We start from the raw sequence: 16,383 nt of genomic DNA, 5'->3' as shown, positions 1-16,383 counted from the left end.
TTGTGTGATTAATCTCACATATGAATTCAAATTCAAGTTGGTGATTTTAAATTTGAATTTATGAGTTTTGACCAAAAAAAAAATCAAAAATTAGATTTTACCATTCGAACCCTAGTAAGTCTGCCCAAGGGTGGAACAAAATGAGTGTTACTGGTTAATATTATAGGCATTTTTCCTGTTCTGCTTATATATATATATATATATATATATATATATATATATATATATATATATATATATATATATATATATATATACATTTCCAAATGCTAATAGTTCTACTAATCCACATCCACACCATTTCTTAAATAACTGCAGCCATACCAGGCTTAGAACAAGCATCATTAGCTTAGGGAAGTGAATTCTATTATTTGTCAGGAGCTTTTGCCGTTACTTATTTCTGTGCATGTTACCATATTTCTACCTCAAAATGCGTATTTTAATTCTTATTATAATACTACTGCATTTTCATTTCATCTGCAATTGTATTGTCTGATATTTCCAGCTAGCACATTATGTAGTTTTCTTAATTATTGTAGAACCTCTGGGAATAATTGTGGGGTTGAGGTTAAGGTTAAAAAATAAGCAAAGCAAAGCTTTCCAAAATCACTAGCAATTAGCTTTTGTTAATAATTAGCAGATTCGCCTTAGGAAGTAAAGGATGTTTCTTGAAGTTGGAATGACTGGTATGGCATAAAATTATACACACTTCTGTAGTCCTCATAGTAACACAAAAGTTGTAGTTAATAATGAGCTATTTATTCCGTCAGGCATGGATTTGCGGTGAATTTCTGCATTTCTTCATCTGCAACAAAAATGCGCTGTATAAATTAGAAAAAGCACCCATTGACTTAAATGCATTTGGACAAAAAAGCCACTGAGACAAAAAAGTCGCCACAAAAAAGTCACCACAAGAAAAAATGCCCATTGACTTTAATGCATTTGGAGTGAGAAAAAAATGTGCCGCCCACAGACTTAAATGCATTTCGCAAATTTTTCACCAAAGAATTCTTGAAACACATTGGATTATTTTTATGGATGGCAAATTTTTACGCAAGCTTCAATTCACTCATCACTAGTTATGGTGTCTCCAAGCAAAGATGACTTTCTCCACATAGTTTAAGGAAAAACCAGGATATACATATAGTGAATAAAGTAACCCCTCTTGTAAAATATAAGGATATTATAAGTCACGAGGAGTTTCATGACCATATAAAACACGAGGCCGAAGGTCATGGAACTCCGACGTAACTTCTAATATCCTTATATTTTACAACTGGGGGTACTTTATTTATTATAATACACAAATTTCAGTGAGTCATGTGACAGAAATGACATCAGAACTCACCGTTTATAACTGATGACATCAGAACTCACCATTTATAAGGATATAATTAAAAGATATTCATGGCTTTTGTGTATTACTGTATATAAAGTATAATTATGCCTCTGGGGCAGTCGCTTGCCAGGCGATCAACACTCATATTAATTTCATGGCAACCAACAATTGCCTGACAATCACAGGCAATTTCCAGATGAGGTAGAAATGCAGTTTCCTTTATTGACAGGAAAGTAGATTGTTATTTCGACAACAGGGCTTGTCATTGCCATTTATATCAGGGAAACGGGCACTGTAGCTTCTGTGTGAGTACAGGGTAGTGGAGTACTAAAAGTTGGAAGTTGGACACTGCACGTAGCCCTGTCTTGAGTCTTCCCTTCCCATGCTGATTCTTCCAGCAGGATACAGATGTTTTATCCCAGAGGAACAGGCTGTGCCACATAATGCAGATGTTGGGTCTCCCAGGGAGAGGCACAGTGACCCGAACTGCGTTCAGCCACTTGTGTAAATATTTACTTCTCAATCTAATGATGTGCTGCACTGTGAAAGAAGCATGTCAGATCTAGCTGGTATAGTGGTAACTGGCATCAGACACACATTCAGAGCAGAGATAAAGACAGTCTCTAAATTTGAGTGCTAACTTGTACTGGTGAATGTAAAGAAAAATTGCATATGAGCAAAACCATCTAAGGGTGGGGGCAAAGTAGTTATATGTAAAAAATAGCTGTAGTAGAAACTCTCAAAAGAGATTGCCCAATAAAATTGGAGATTTCTTTTTAAAAACATAATTGAGGCTGTACAGCAGTATATCAGTTGTTATTTTTGCAGCCTTGTAAAAAAAGTTTTGGCATTCGGACTTTAATAAAAAAAATAAACAAAGGTTCTATGGATAAAATATTGTATTACAAGCTGCATTTCTGTATATATTTTATAAATCTTGTTGCACAGGTTACAGCAATTTTATTCATCAATAATTATACAACATATCAATGCGGTACATTATCAGGTTGAGTTCTGAGAGTAAGTTTGCCATTCCTGCCAGCAGTTATATACATTCGGGTCTCCTGTAATTCTCACTGACTTGTTCATTATCCAAGTAACTATAGAATTTAGGGTTTTCAGTCTGAGGAGCAAGTAAATATGTTTTAAGGGCCTGCATGGGGAACCTCCCACTCATGGACTACTCAGGAGACTTAAGAATCCCATGTGAAAAAGTGAGGCAGTGAATGTCAATATTATTATTTATTATTAACTAGTGATTGATGAACGAATCTGCTGCGTTTTGCTTTGCCAAATAATTTCCATTTTTCTGGAGAAATTCACAAAATGGTGGAAAATTCGCAAAACTTGTTTGATTTTGTCGAGCGTCAAATTTTTTTGTGCCACTTACTTTTTTACGCATGGTGAAATTAATCGAGTGGCTAATTTTTGCAGCGGTTTCCCAAACAAATTGGCCTGCGGCAAAACTGCCAAATCCGCCGCAAATTCAACAATGGTGATATTTTTCGCCCATCACTATTATTATCATGTATTTTTAGAGCACCAACAGATTGCACAACGCTGAATATGACAATGTTTGGAAGCCAAAATATTCTCCTACTAAACCATCCACATTGTGCAAATAAATTTTCAATATAAATGTGTCTGCATTCAGTGGGATAAAGAGTGGGAAAAAGCCCTTCCTTAGCAGTGGATATGGAAACAGCCCATTAGTTACTTTGAGGGAGTAAAAGTTAGAAGTTTGTACAATTCAAGCACAACGTGTATGACCACAAATAGCACAATTCCCGGGACTTATATATCATTAATCACCATAATTTTCCATTCTAAATAAATACTACATTATTATCACAAACATCATCACAAAAAATGTAAAAATTAAAAAGACATTTAAGTCCACTGAAAAGTGTGCAGAGACATCTTAATGGGTGTTTGTAATAAAAATGGATTATGGTTATTTAGTTGTCACCACAAATCAAAGAGATCTCACTTGCAATATTCCCCTGAGGTAAGATTAGAACATTAAGATGAATAGTATGTCTGTGACTAAAATAAGAAACAGAAGGAATCTTAAAACCGAGGCCGACAAACATGTTAGTACCAAAATAAAAAGCTTACAGGTAAGAATAGGTTAGACAGTTAGAATGAAAATTCTGCACATGGGTTAATGTCTTACAGTTGTCACATTGTAAATTGAGAAATGGCTGTAAGATTCTAACTTTCTAGCTTCAGTTTAAATATACAAATTTAGAATACTGAGCATGGGAAGATACAATAGATCAGCTCCAGTTTATAATGTTTCCATCATTCAATTTCAGATAAGTCATTTTTATTTTATAATATTGGAAATAGAACATTTAAACTAGCACATTATAAACGTAATTTAAACTGGGATGGATCTAGAAGCCATATTAGGTACACAACTTTTCTTTTGATAAGAAACAGAGAAAGTAAAAGTTCTAATGACCCAGTATTTCTCAGGCGGGGGCTCTTGGGCTGGGGCAGCAGTAAATACTTTGGCTTCATCCATTTGCAATACCATTAATAAAAATTACAAGTAGGTGTATGCAAACAACATAGGTGCTTCAGGGTCTGCTACAACCTGAGATAGAAGACCAGAGCACCCCCATGCATTCTGTGTATGCAGATTGACCCCATAAAGCCCCCTGACTTTGAAGAATACTCATAGGTATGCATGTATAAATACATAGGGTTTCCTATGATTGGTGCGGCAATCGACCAATTGCCAATAGCAACATCAAAGTCCTGTCCTAGACATCACAACCCCACCCCCATTGTGTTACTGCTCCGCCCCCATTATGTCATGGCTCCGCCCCCTTCCCAGAGATGGATAGTTAAAAGGTGGCAACCCTAGTAAAGGGGCAAAATTGGCTTGAATTCAACAACACAAGTCCAAAAATAAAACAAATAGCTTACTTCAACAGTTCTAGCGTCCAGGTGAATATCACAACAGCAAAATCTCTAAATTGCTATCAGACCTAAACACTCTGGTCTCAGTAAATTCAGAAGGTGAAGTACAAGGCAGTTCTCATGTGTGACTCCTACTCTCTCTCACACCTTCAACTACTTGGGTGTCCAGCCCACACCTATGGCTGGTAACACTGTGGTGTCTCTTAAAGGGATAACACTTAAAGGGATGGCTCTAAACCTAAAGAATGGGATATATCTGCCATCCTCGATACATCCCCTCCAACTTGTACAGCATGTTCACATTTTTATTCACACTTCGAATCAGCTTCACCTAAATAATAACTGGACTACTGAAGAGACAGGCCATTTAGCTTGCTCTCTCTGTATATGTATATTTTATTTAAAATGTTTTATAATGACTTATGACTTTATACAGACTGAAGGTACAGTACTTAGCAATTTTCCTTTGTTGTTTTCTCTCATAATAGGTCAATATCGACCATTTCACCAAAGCTGTTACCATGAAGAACTTGGTTGAACCATCGTCTGCAAGTTTTGAGCTTGCCCAGAAGAAGATCTTTGCTCTTATGGAGAAAGATTCACTGCCCAGATTTGTGCGCTCTGAATTCTATCAAGAGCTAATAAAGTAACGGCATGATGGAGCTGTGCAGTGGATCCTCAGCACTCCTTGAGTCCCAGACACTGGTTAGCTGGTATTTTCCTATTGCATCTGCTTTGGCCAATGTGTGCTTTGTTTGGTTTTGTAGTTAAGGTATCCTTCATAATATAAAAGTTTAAAAATATACGTCCCCAGGTACATCACATCTAACCATTTCAGTGATGTATATATGATGGGGTCCATCAGTGCTGAGATGTTATATCCCAAATTGTTCACACAAACCTATCCCAGTGTGTGTTGGAGAGACAGGTCTTAACTAGGGCGTATTGATATATTCTAATGTTAAATGCTTAGAACATGAATAGGTTAGCACTCTAGAGTTAATGTGCCATGAAGAGAAGCTGAGAAAGATAAGTGTTGCCCACTATCTTGTAACAGTAAAGAATATACTTAATCTTCAGGGAAGGAAACTGCTCACTATATATACACAGGTGAAGGACATGGTAAAAGTAATCACAAATGTACATAGTAAGTTAGGTTAAAAAAAAATGGACGCCCATCTAGTTCAACCTTTTAAGTCTATATATAACATGCCTAACTTCTAGTTGATCCAGAGGAAGGCAATAAAAAAAGCTTTTGAAGCCTCTCTAAATTCCTTCCTCACTCCAAGATGTCAATGGGACCAATCTCTGGATCAATCGGACCAGTCCCTGGATCATGTACTCACACAAAGAGACAAGTCCCATGGGACCATCCATATATATTTAAACCTGTCACTAACAAGGTATTCCATAAGACCCCGCCCTTCCATAATGACCTACATGTAAGTTTTTTCCACGGTATGGGCCTTGTAAAATGATTACATCTGTTGGAAAAGGAAACTGAAAGAATGCATGAATAGAACTTTGTAATAAGTCCAGCTAAATGTGTACTTCCAAATTAAATCTGTTTTAAAAATGTATAATTTGAAGCAGTGGAATTTATGACTAGTGTGACTTTATAAGAAGACACCAAACACAGATTTCAACCTTCTTTAAAAATAAGGAATGTGTTAATTGGAGCATATATTGATGACAAATTTAGCTTAACGCTTCCATTGCACTTTAGAGATCTCTTTAGATTTGAACACAGGAGAACAACTGCTTTTACATGCCCTGGTGACCTGCACAGATTGTGATTGTATGTTATTTAATGGATTACTTATCTAAACTAGAAATAGGGCTTTTTGGATGAAGCTCTTAGTCACATGATAAGTAAAGGGAGATTATATGGCTTGATAGTAGTCAGGTGTATGGGTTACGGGAATTGGTTGAAATGCTTACAGAAAGGTTCAATAGGATTGAATTAAGTAAAAACGGTATATGTGGGAGCTGAAAGCTTGCCAATAAAGGCTCTCAGGGTTTAAAGTGAAAGCATTACAATAGGAATAACTGAAACATACTTAATCTCATTTAATAATAATAATAACAACCCTTAGCATCTGCCACCATTGCCTTCTGTTGCTTTTTATCTAAACACCTCTTTATGTCAGTAAAAAATATTTAAAATCAGATATGGCATATTATGGTGGATCCCATTAAATTTCAGCTAAGTGGTGTGTGTGTACACAAGATGATATTACCTAACTTTTCTAATCATAATTTGCTTCATGCAAAAAAAACTGCCATGTCACTGTGTAACTGCAACATTATATTCTAATCTGGAAGAAAAAAAGTACCCCAAGATAATTCAGAGCACTGTTATTGACTGATAGAACCCCCTAAAATTTTTATGAGAAAGATACGGTATTTCTCTTTTGCCATACTCTTCCCAAATTATTTATAACCTCCTCCTCTATTTTCCATATTTTCATTTGTAAACACCACCCACCTCTTTATGACTCAGGATTTGAATTGCTGGTCTATATCATAAACTAAACAAAATAAAAAGACATGGTTTATGCACAGTAGTTAGATACTATAATTACTCATGGTGAAGAACGCTGTAAGAGTGGTAAAGTAGGACAAAGGTAGCAGAGTGATAATATTAAAAGCATAACATTCAGAGCTTTACAATATAACTACAGAAGGTGACTTACACACTTGTTCTTTGAAGTGTGGCATGCAAGCTGTAAAGGGCAGGCTTCTGTACAGGATGAACACTCAAGAAGAATGCTCCAGCAGCACTCCAACTTTATTGGTGCCAAAAACCAGGTAACATATAGGCTTCACCATCTCAAGCTGTGTAGTAAAGGGCTGTTGAAGCCTGAAACATCGCCCAGTTTGTGGACACAAATTACCAAATCATTTTCATTATAATTCAGAGTGCTGCCGTAATATTATTCTTATGTGGAGTCTTACAAATACTGTTTTGAAGTTATCAGCATCACCTTCACCTGTACATGTCAAAACCTTACATTCAAATATAATTCCACCCCAACGTAAAGCACACTGATCTTTGTGCGAAAGTATAATTTTAAGCTTAACTGGCCAATATAACATCTTTGAGCATTATTATCTGTATCTTTTAGCTGAATTTTCAAATCTTAAACATTTGTGTATAAAACTGCTCCAGGACATCTAGTCCAAATTCAAAAGTACTAATACCACAGCATTAGGCAAGGAAGATAAACAAACATTAGGCAAGGAAGATAAACAAACATACCGAAGGGAACCTCTCTGTAAGGCAGGCAAAAGGGCTCAGTGAATCCAAGCATGTTGTGTTAAAGCAGGCCAACAAGGCATTTAGTGTAGAAAAGGCTTTCATCATCAGATAGAGCATGGTCAGTAATTGTTCTACAATATGAAAGCTCTGTGTCTTCTTAACACTTTTAATTTGGCCAGACACCCTCACTGGTGAAAGTATAAAGGTTTTCTTGTGGTAGGAAGCAGCTAGTGATAGGGTGGTAAAGATTATTATCAACCAACTGTTTTTTCTCTGTTTTTGGGGCGAGAGTGATGAATATAGAATATACATAAAGGAGATATATAACTAAGGGTGAAAAGATCATGCTTCTCACCATTAGTCTTTAAAGTACTCTTTAGATTTTTTTTAATTAGCGGAATTGCGTATGTGCCCTAGGCTGGAAATTTCAAGTGAATTAACTAGAGTGGTTTACCCTATAATTTCTTATTGTAGGCCAATGTTTTGCCCCATTTCTGTTATCTCTATATTGTGCAATACTAATCAAACTACCGTGGACATGTGGAAACGGGTGAAAAGTCTGGTTCAGGTCTTCCATCCCACAGCAACCAATCAGGTGTAACCTTTTACAATTTTAACTGCAGCAGACCTATGATTGGTTACTATGGATTTCTAAACCTCGATAGGGTTATGCATCTTTCCTAGTGGTCACATCTAGTATTGATGCAGGAGCAAACATGCACACTAACATGTAATGCAGTTGCACATACTAATCTTGGTATAACTGAAAGACAGGACACCTTTTGTAACCTGAAACTGATGGTTTCTCCCAGCTAACGAATAATTAGAAAAAAAAAGTACAGAAAATGCTATTACTACTATTTTATCAGTGAAACAACATTATGAGTGCACAATAAGGGACCACACTGCACTATTTGGCCATTGCTTTTGCATGTATGACATTTGTGGGATCTCTGCACAGCTCAATGAAATGTCTGGGATATGCATAAGCTTTTTGTATCTTCTTCTTTTGCCATATGTAATTTTCTTGCTTTGTAGGTGTAACGCCAGTTTGATGTCCTATGTAAGTGACCATCATCCTTAGAGATTCCTTTCAGGCTTAACTAATAAGTTCTACAGAGGGCTGCATTTGAATGAATTATGTAAAGGACTCCTAATAAACAAATGGGTTAAGCTCTGTTTCTGAAGAAGGCTAGTATTAGAGTATGTCTTTTTTTAATGCATCTTAACCAAAGTGACCACAATAAAAAAGGACATCTAGCAGGAATGTAAAAATTCACAAACTCCTCCCTACATGCATTTTACAAAAGGTGGGTAACCTATTCCTTTTATCTATAGTGCCCACCAATCAGGCTTCTTACTTTAAAAAGAAGGAAGGCAACAGGGTCATGAACGAAGGCAATAGGGTCAGTTTCATGTCAGGCAGCATGAGGCTCCTATTTCTGTTATTGCAGGAACCAAGGCACACACAGCCACTGTTGCAGTTACCTACTCTAAATAACAATGTGAAAAGTCATCTGTTTTGTCAATATTAGTGAAGTGTGCTAAGAATACATTAGTCATACTGTGTAGCACAAACGGAGAAGAGGAAACTGGAGTTCCTTTCTTGCACTTGTAGGGGGTGTAGTTCCTAAATCAGACACCTTTCTGTTGTTTTATCATTAAAATGGACTATGCTATTCAGCCCTGCTCTTTTAATTTCTTGACAGTTACAACCTCTAGCTTTTCAAAAGAAATGGAAGTGATGCTTTGTTTTAAAATGGGTTAAGTTAAACCAGCACCCAGAGAGAATCATGGTGATAAAGTATAGTTTTCAGGGTTCCAGCAGTTCATAATACAATGTCATGATCTCTGATTACTGAGCCTGAAAGAGGATTCTGGGATTTGTAGTTCGGCAACAGTTCAAGATCTGTAAGTTGCCTATGCTTGTTGGTCATTAAATTATAAAAAATGTGGATGTAAGTGCTTATTTACTTTTATTAGCTGGTCTAAGTTTTCTGCAGGTCTTACTCTTATTTCTCTGTTGAGATAACCTCAATGCTTTTGGATAAGGGGCTGCTTTGTTAACATAGGAACTAAATTGCACATGTGTTGTTGCGCTAGGGATGGGCGAATCTTTTCGCCTTGTTTCGCCGAAAAAATGACGCCCATAGACTTTAATGGGCGTCTGCGACATTTCGGCAGCGCAAATTTTTGGCGAAACGAAATGGGTCGAATTCGCCCATCCCTTGTTGTTGCCAATAAAACAGTTGGTTTTGAACAGCCCATTACAAGATAGACATTTATAGCAAACAGGTTACTGATTGCTATTTGCAACTGGCCTTATGCAAGTTAGCTCCTGCTAGTAAAGAAGCTCATGCAGTATGTATTCTGCCTACTGAATACCATCATCAGTGAGTAGACAGCATTGTTGAAGAGCAGAAGCTCCACCTAATGGCAGTTACAGAACATTGCAACTGAAAGAAAAATGCAACATGTCATCTTCTTTCCCCCAGAGACAGAAAAAAAATCTGCTTGTGAAATTTACAACTGTACCACACAGGTCTATAACACATAGGGGGTTATTTACTAAACTCTGAATGCAAAAATCATGAAAAAATCGTGATGTTTGTTTATAAAAAATAACAAATTTTTTGGAATTTATTAAACCCTGAGGATGGAAAAATCCCAATCTGAAAATCCGGCATCTCAGACCTGTTTGAGGTTGCATATAAGTCAATGGGAGAAGTCCCAATGATTTTTTGATATGCGCTGGGTTTCGTGCAATACCCCGAAATTTGAAAAATTCCAAAAAAATCGGGAAATTCGTGAAAATTGGATGAAAAAACCTGCAAAGCAAATTTTCAGGACAATGTGATAATAATTAAGCGTAAACAAACCCGATCAGATTTGATCGGAGCTTGTAGCAGAAAATATTGAGATAAATTCCCACTTTCATAAATAGCCCCCATAGAATGTATGGTTAGATCAATTAAATTAAATTTCAAACAAGCAACTTGTCATTAAAGCCTTACCCAGCTGCCTAATCTTACTGCTGTTTGTTCTACTTTACCATTTCAACTACTGTATCATAAGTAAGAAAATCTCTGTCAACAGAGAAGGGCAGTGTATTGCAGGTCCCTTTATAATTAACAGGGTTTATCATAAACTTTTCCTATATGCACATAGCAATATTTCTTTAATAGTGCTTTGCTTCTAATATATACATATTTTATTCATATATTGGCATATTTTGTAGAATTCATTTAATAGATCACCACACAGAGAGAGACACACATAGACAGATACTCTAGGAGGAATGTATAAATCCACCCCAATATTGTTTGTTGTTAAAGGACAAGGAAAGGCAAAAAAATTAAATCCCATTTTTACTTTCTTTAATGGAAAAAGAAACCTATCTCCAATATACTTTAATTAAAAAATGTGTACCGTTTTTATAAGAAACCTGACTGTATGCAGTGAAATTCTCCCTCCATTTACTGCTATGGATAGGAATTGTCAGATGGTCCGTAACTGCTGGGCAGGGAAACAATCATACTTATGAACAGCAGGGGGAGCCCCCGCCTTACTTTCCAGCCGTACAGAACTCCAGCAGCTTTGCTTCCCTGTAAAGCAGTCGGTGACTGTGTAGGTTTGTATTGGATTTTATTTTTGCCTTTAAAGGTTACATTACATATTAATATATTAGATAAAAACACTGATTGCTAACCAAAGGCTCCAAATATTAGGAAGCTTAAATATATTCATACAGTGCACCCTGTGGGACATGACACAGTCCAACAATTCGCAGGTGACGAATGTAGGGTCTAAAATAGATAATTTGAGTAATGTCTGGAGCTTAGTTTTGAAAAATTGTCAGTATAACCCCCAAACAAAAAATACAGAATTACTATGATTATATGGAACACATTTACTTTATCATGTATCAGAGGCATAACGATTCAGCCCTGGCATTTTAATGGACATATTTAATGTCTCCTGTGAGTGTAATAAAATGACTTACAGCTACCATGACTGTATCACTAATGGCCTGGAGTTAGTTGACATTCCTGATAAATGTGATTCTGTTAAGATGAATTAATATGAATGGGAGAAAGGAAAATAATATTCCCCAGACAGCATTTCTTTGTCCAAAGGATAACAGACCACGGCACTAAATAACAGTAAGCATACAGAGGCTAAATATGTCTATGAGATATTTGGATGTAATGGAAAACTGTTTTCCTGGACACAACAAGCACATTGCAGAGCTTCAACAAATAGAGCAAGCAATGTTTTCTCCTTCCAAAACCATGATACTTGGTTAGAACCTTTGCCAGGTTATTTGTTGAATAACAGAAAGTTCTCCTTCTGTATCAGTCATTGTAAAAATGCCTAAAAAAGGTTAGAAAGGGAATTGTGAAGCTAATTCTGAGATCTTTTAGTGTGTTATGGTACATTGGCAGTGAAATCAGAATATTTGACATAAATATAACTTGCTTGAAACAGCAACAATCTATTTTGTGTTGGATATTTGTGTTTCAGCCCAGGAAAGTACTTGTTACATGCATTCCATGCATTGCTCTGTTCCCTAAATCAGTTAGCAAGAAGGAGACTTTTAAATTCACATTTATATTCTGGTACCATTACATTTTTTTGGGCACCAAACGTGTGTAAGAATAGAAAAGACTTAAATCCAAAATCCTATGAAACTATTCCACGCTAAAATACATAAAGCAACATTTGGTTGAGGTTTGAATCTATTAGCAAACCAGTTGCAACATTTCAATTTATGGCCCAACAATGGTGTGAGAATATTATAAAATGACATTTTCTGGCTCCATCCCTACTTGTTTCTCAAAGTGGAACATGGTAGATCTATTTTGCATGCATTGGATATCTTGGCTTAAGCTGTATATGCTCTATGTCACTGCATATGAAATAAATGTACACAAATAGTTTGGTTCTTGTGTTTGTATGCATTAAAAGTGGTTTGCTAAATCCAATCTGGTGCTAGTGTAAATAAAATATTCCCATGCTGATATACTGTACATGTACAACCTCTGTGGGGTTGCTAATGCATTCAGTATATGCTACAGGCCAAGACCCTCGGTATATCAGAGACTAGGGTAAGTATTATCACTGGGTAATGTTATTTATTAAATGTGTTTGCACATTCATATTCTTTATACTAAATGCAATGCATCAACACATTATGGATCTATGTTCTCAGACTAGAACAGAGTACTTCTCTACAGATGTCTGTTCTGAGTAATGGTGAAAGAAAATATCAGATGGGTTTCTGACAAATAAGGGAAATACAAACTGGGTATGCCCCTACAAAATTTCTCATCTGCAATCTAAACTGAAGTATGCAAGTATTTATAAATATATACACTATATTCCACAGCATAGTACAATAAATGGGTGTATACACCCAATATACAGATGACATCCAAAAAAAGGAGCATCCCAAAATTCCCTCATCTCTTGCCTCCAGGTGCCACTATGCATATATATAATCAGAACATAATTCACAGCACAAGGTTAGGGGATGGGCCAAATAGAGGTGCCACCAGGGTCGGACTGAGGGGCCTGGGGCCCATCGGGACTAATGTCCAGGGCCCCCTCCGCCCCCCTACTACTGTGTGAAGGTGCCACTCGGCACTCCTGAATGCATGCACAGATGGCGTGCCGCCTAAAAAAACTTTTCCTTTGGTGATCGGGAGAGTGAACTGGCGTCGGGAGAGGGAACTGGCCCAGCGGGTCGGGGCCCCCCAGGTTTTTTCCCCGTTTCCCGCCGGGCCAGTCCGACACTGGGTGCCACAGATGGTTAGAAAGTATCGATAGGGAAGATCTCAAAGCATAAGCTTTATACTTTACAAGAGTACATGGTTAACATGGAAGCCTTGCCAAATAAGTGGACTCATTCCTATATTTACATATATTGCCATCTTATAGATGGCAGCATATGTAAACAGAGTCTTCATGCAACAGGTATTCACTAGAATAAAATTATTCTGCATTAAAACATTAAGGTACATTATTTAGCCTTTAGCTTTATTCTTTAAAGAGATCTTATATTGCACATAACCTGAATATGACATACATTTTTATTCCACAATTGATGTTACAGTGTAACTCATTTACCAACAGTGGGCAAATTGGCACCTGGGCAGTAACCCATAGCAACCGATCAATAATTAGCTTTGTTCAACCAACTGCTGGTAGAACAATGAAAGCTAAAATTGCAGTGATTGCCATCTGTAAGTGCCCAGGTATAAATGAGTCCAAGTGTGTTTTGTTACACACATAAATATATGATTTATCACAGTATAGGGTCAAGAATATTCCTATTCATAATCCATAAATAACCCATAAATATATAACCAAATGTTATTGGAGACAGTAAATACGATTACAAAAAGCATGTGTCAGCAATTAGAAAAATAAACATGCATGTCTATCAATTGGTCCAGCAAGGTATGAGAGTTTTACCTTTTATGTTTAAGATTCAATTGCTTGATCTTTAAGTATTCAGAACTATAATGCAAGGGCCAATGATTTTTATTTCATTTACTAACTGCATCCACAAAACACACAATACAAAAACACAGGACTGTCTGTATTTAATGATTTGTTAACCTTGGATTTGTGACTCCTAGCTGGTTTAACCTTGTTCTAGTGCTTGGATTGGCTGCCTGTTGTTTCATTATCAATAGGCATTAATTAAAAATAGCTACCACAATATTCAATACTTCTTTTTGGTATCAGAATGACCATCTGTATTTCAGGGTGCATTTCACCATTGTGATATTAGAAGTAATCAGGTTAGAATTATTATGTCCCTAATAAAACATGCTATCTGTTTATAGGGAGAGTATAGTCTAGAGGACAACAACACAAAAGACCAGGCAATATGAACAACATTGCACCCTTCCAGAATCACAAGAAATAAGCCTTAACTTAATTGGAAAGCAGAAGAATTAGGTAGAAACATTCATTGCATTCAATTACTCTGCCTCAGGGAGCAAAGTACAAATTTGGACACAATGCCAATGTTTTATACGTATTTAGGACAGTGAGACATTTTGTGCCTTAAGCTACAAAAAGAATGCCTTACCTTTTAAACAAAACAGGGATTGTTTGTCCATATATTGCAATATAATTAAGCTGGCCAACTACGTCAAAGTCATCCCATATCTGGCCAGTCCTATGCTCAATTTTCATTTGATTCATTAAGAATTCTATTGCTTCATTATACTTTTTACACAGGGACTAAGTTTTACCTGCAACTCAATTGCTGCTCCCAGACATGGTTGCCCTTTTATTGGCCACCACTTGGATCACCTGACTATCGCTGATAAGGGTGGGAGCTACAACATGGAGCTGGCCACTGCTCCTGTATAAGCAAAAAGTTTGTGGTGAGCACAACTTTCCCTTGTTTGTTGAATCAGATGCAATAGCGATGTGAATGACTCAACTGTGCTGTATCTGATTTGTCAAAAATGGTGCAACTGTTTCTGCACTTCATGGCAATTCTTTAGGTGCAACTTCACTGGAGCTACCACCTGGTCAGGAGGGGATGGTAGTTCCAGAGCACAGTGTAGCACTACATTTGGAACAGGAACTATGAAGGACTCATTGGTTCTGGTATGGTAGGATTGTGACTTTCTTCAGCCACCTTCTTCCTTCACCATTACTGAAGGGTGCAACTTGGGGTTTCTTTGTTTGCAGTTTTGTTCCTCAGGTTTTTGTTGAGGATATCCCCTGATATGTTTATTATGATATTTAGTAATTTAGTCTGTCCCACTGCTCTAAAAGAATTGCATAGCCTGAAGATCTATATTTGTATTTAATGCATAGTGACACTCAAAATGTTTTAAGGCTAAACTAAACAGGAGATTTTGATCAAATGTTGTGGGTTAGATTTTATCTCATTTTGTCAGACAAGAGAACAAGATCTTGTATCATCCTACAAAATCTGATCCCCATATTTGCAATGTTAAGTCGAATCAGATAAAGTCATGTGGTGTGGCTTGCTCATGCAGTTACATCGGGCATGTCCGAGGTTATTTACTAAACTCTGAATTTATCTGGTTGGGCTTTTTGGGGCAAAACTCACATTTTATGGGGGTTTTAAAACTCAGATTTTTTGAGGTTTATTAAAGCCCGATGCTGCAAAAAGCTTGAATCCGAACATCCACCATCTCAGAGCTGCCAAGGTTGTGTATAAGTCAGTGGCAGAGGTCCCCATCCTATTTGGATTTCTGCGCTGGAATTAGCCCAAAAATCTGAGCTTTTTGGGCAAAAATCCCAAAAATTCTGGGTTTTTGGGAAAAAACACCCAAAAAAAAGTATGATTCGGATTTTAACTTTATGTTATCGAGTTTTTACCTGAACCGATCAAATTGAGCTTTTTGAATAATAAATAACGCTACGGGTCTTTATCATTTAAATAATGAGATACATTTGGATTTAGTAAGTAAGCCCCTCAATGAGATGGTCAGACACCATCAGATTTTATTTCATACAGGAGTGTTGCGTCAGATGGCAAATCTTCCATGTCGTTTACATTATATTATCAGACTTGTAGGATGCATTCTGTTGATCAAACACCATCCTACAAAATCTCCTGTGTACAGTAGTTTAGCCCTTAGAAAATGTGTTTTATCTATTGCACTCGGGGTCTGTTTCCTGTTACACTCGTTAAAAGAATAATTGGTTTGTGCAAGATTATCTTTATCATAATATATATATTGATTTAACAGTATTCGGTTCCTGGCTCATTGAGAAGATCACTCTGTGTAATATGAACACGTATATCAGTCTTGTTAAAAACCAGTTAATAGCAAGCTAAATCCTATTACAG

General features: G+C 36.7%; 1 protein-coding gene across 1 annotated transcript in view; it reads left to right on the top strand.

The window, feature by feature from the left end:
* rgs5.S (regulator of G-protein signaling 5 S homeolog) overlaps positions 1–9,487 on the top strand; it is a 35,979-nt gene extending 26,492 nt beyond the window's left edge. The window contains exon 6 of the mRNA XM_041561538.1: positions 4,759–9,487. Within this exon, the coding sequence (XP_041417472.1) occupies positions 4,759–4,920 (162 nt within the window). The 3' untranslated portion in view covers positions 4,921–9,487. The remainder of the gene's footprint in view (positions 1–4,758) is intronic.
* Positions 9,488–16,383: the final 6,896 nt, after the last annotated feature.

This window comes from Xenopus laevis, chromosome 4S (assembly GCF_017654675.1).
Source record: "Xenopus laevis strain J_2021 chromosome 4S, Xenopus_laevis_v10.1, whole genome shotgun sequence".
NCBI classification, from domain to species: domain Eukaryota; kingdom Metazoa; phylum Chordata; class Amphibia; order Anura; family Pipidae; genus Xenopus; species Xenopus laevis.
The sequence above is the reverse complement of the archived record's forward strand: the minus strand, read 5'-3'. Positions and strand labels throughout refer to the sequence as shown.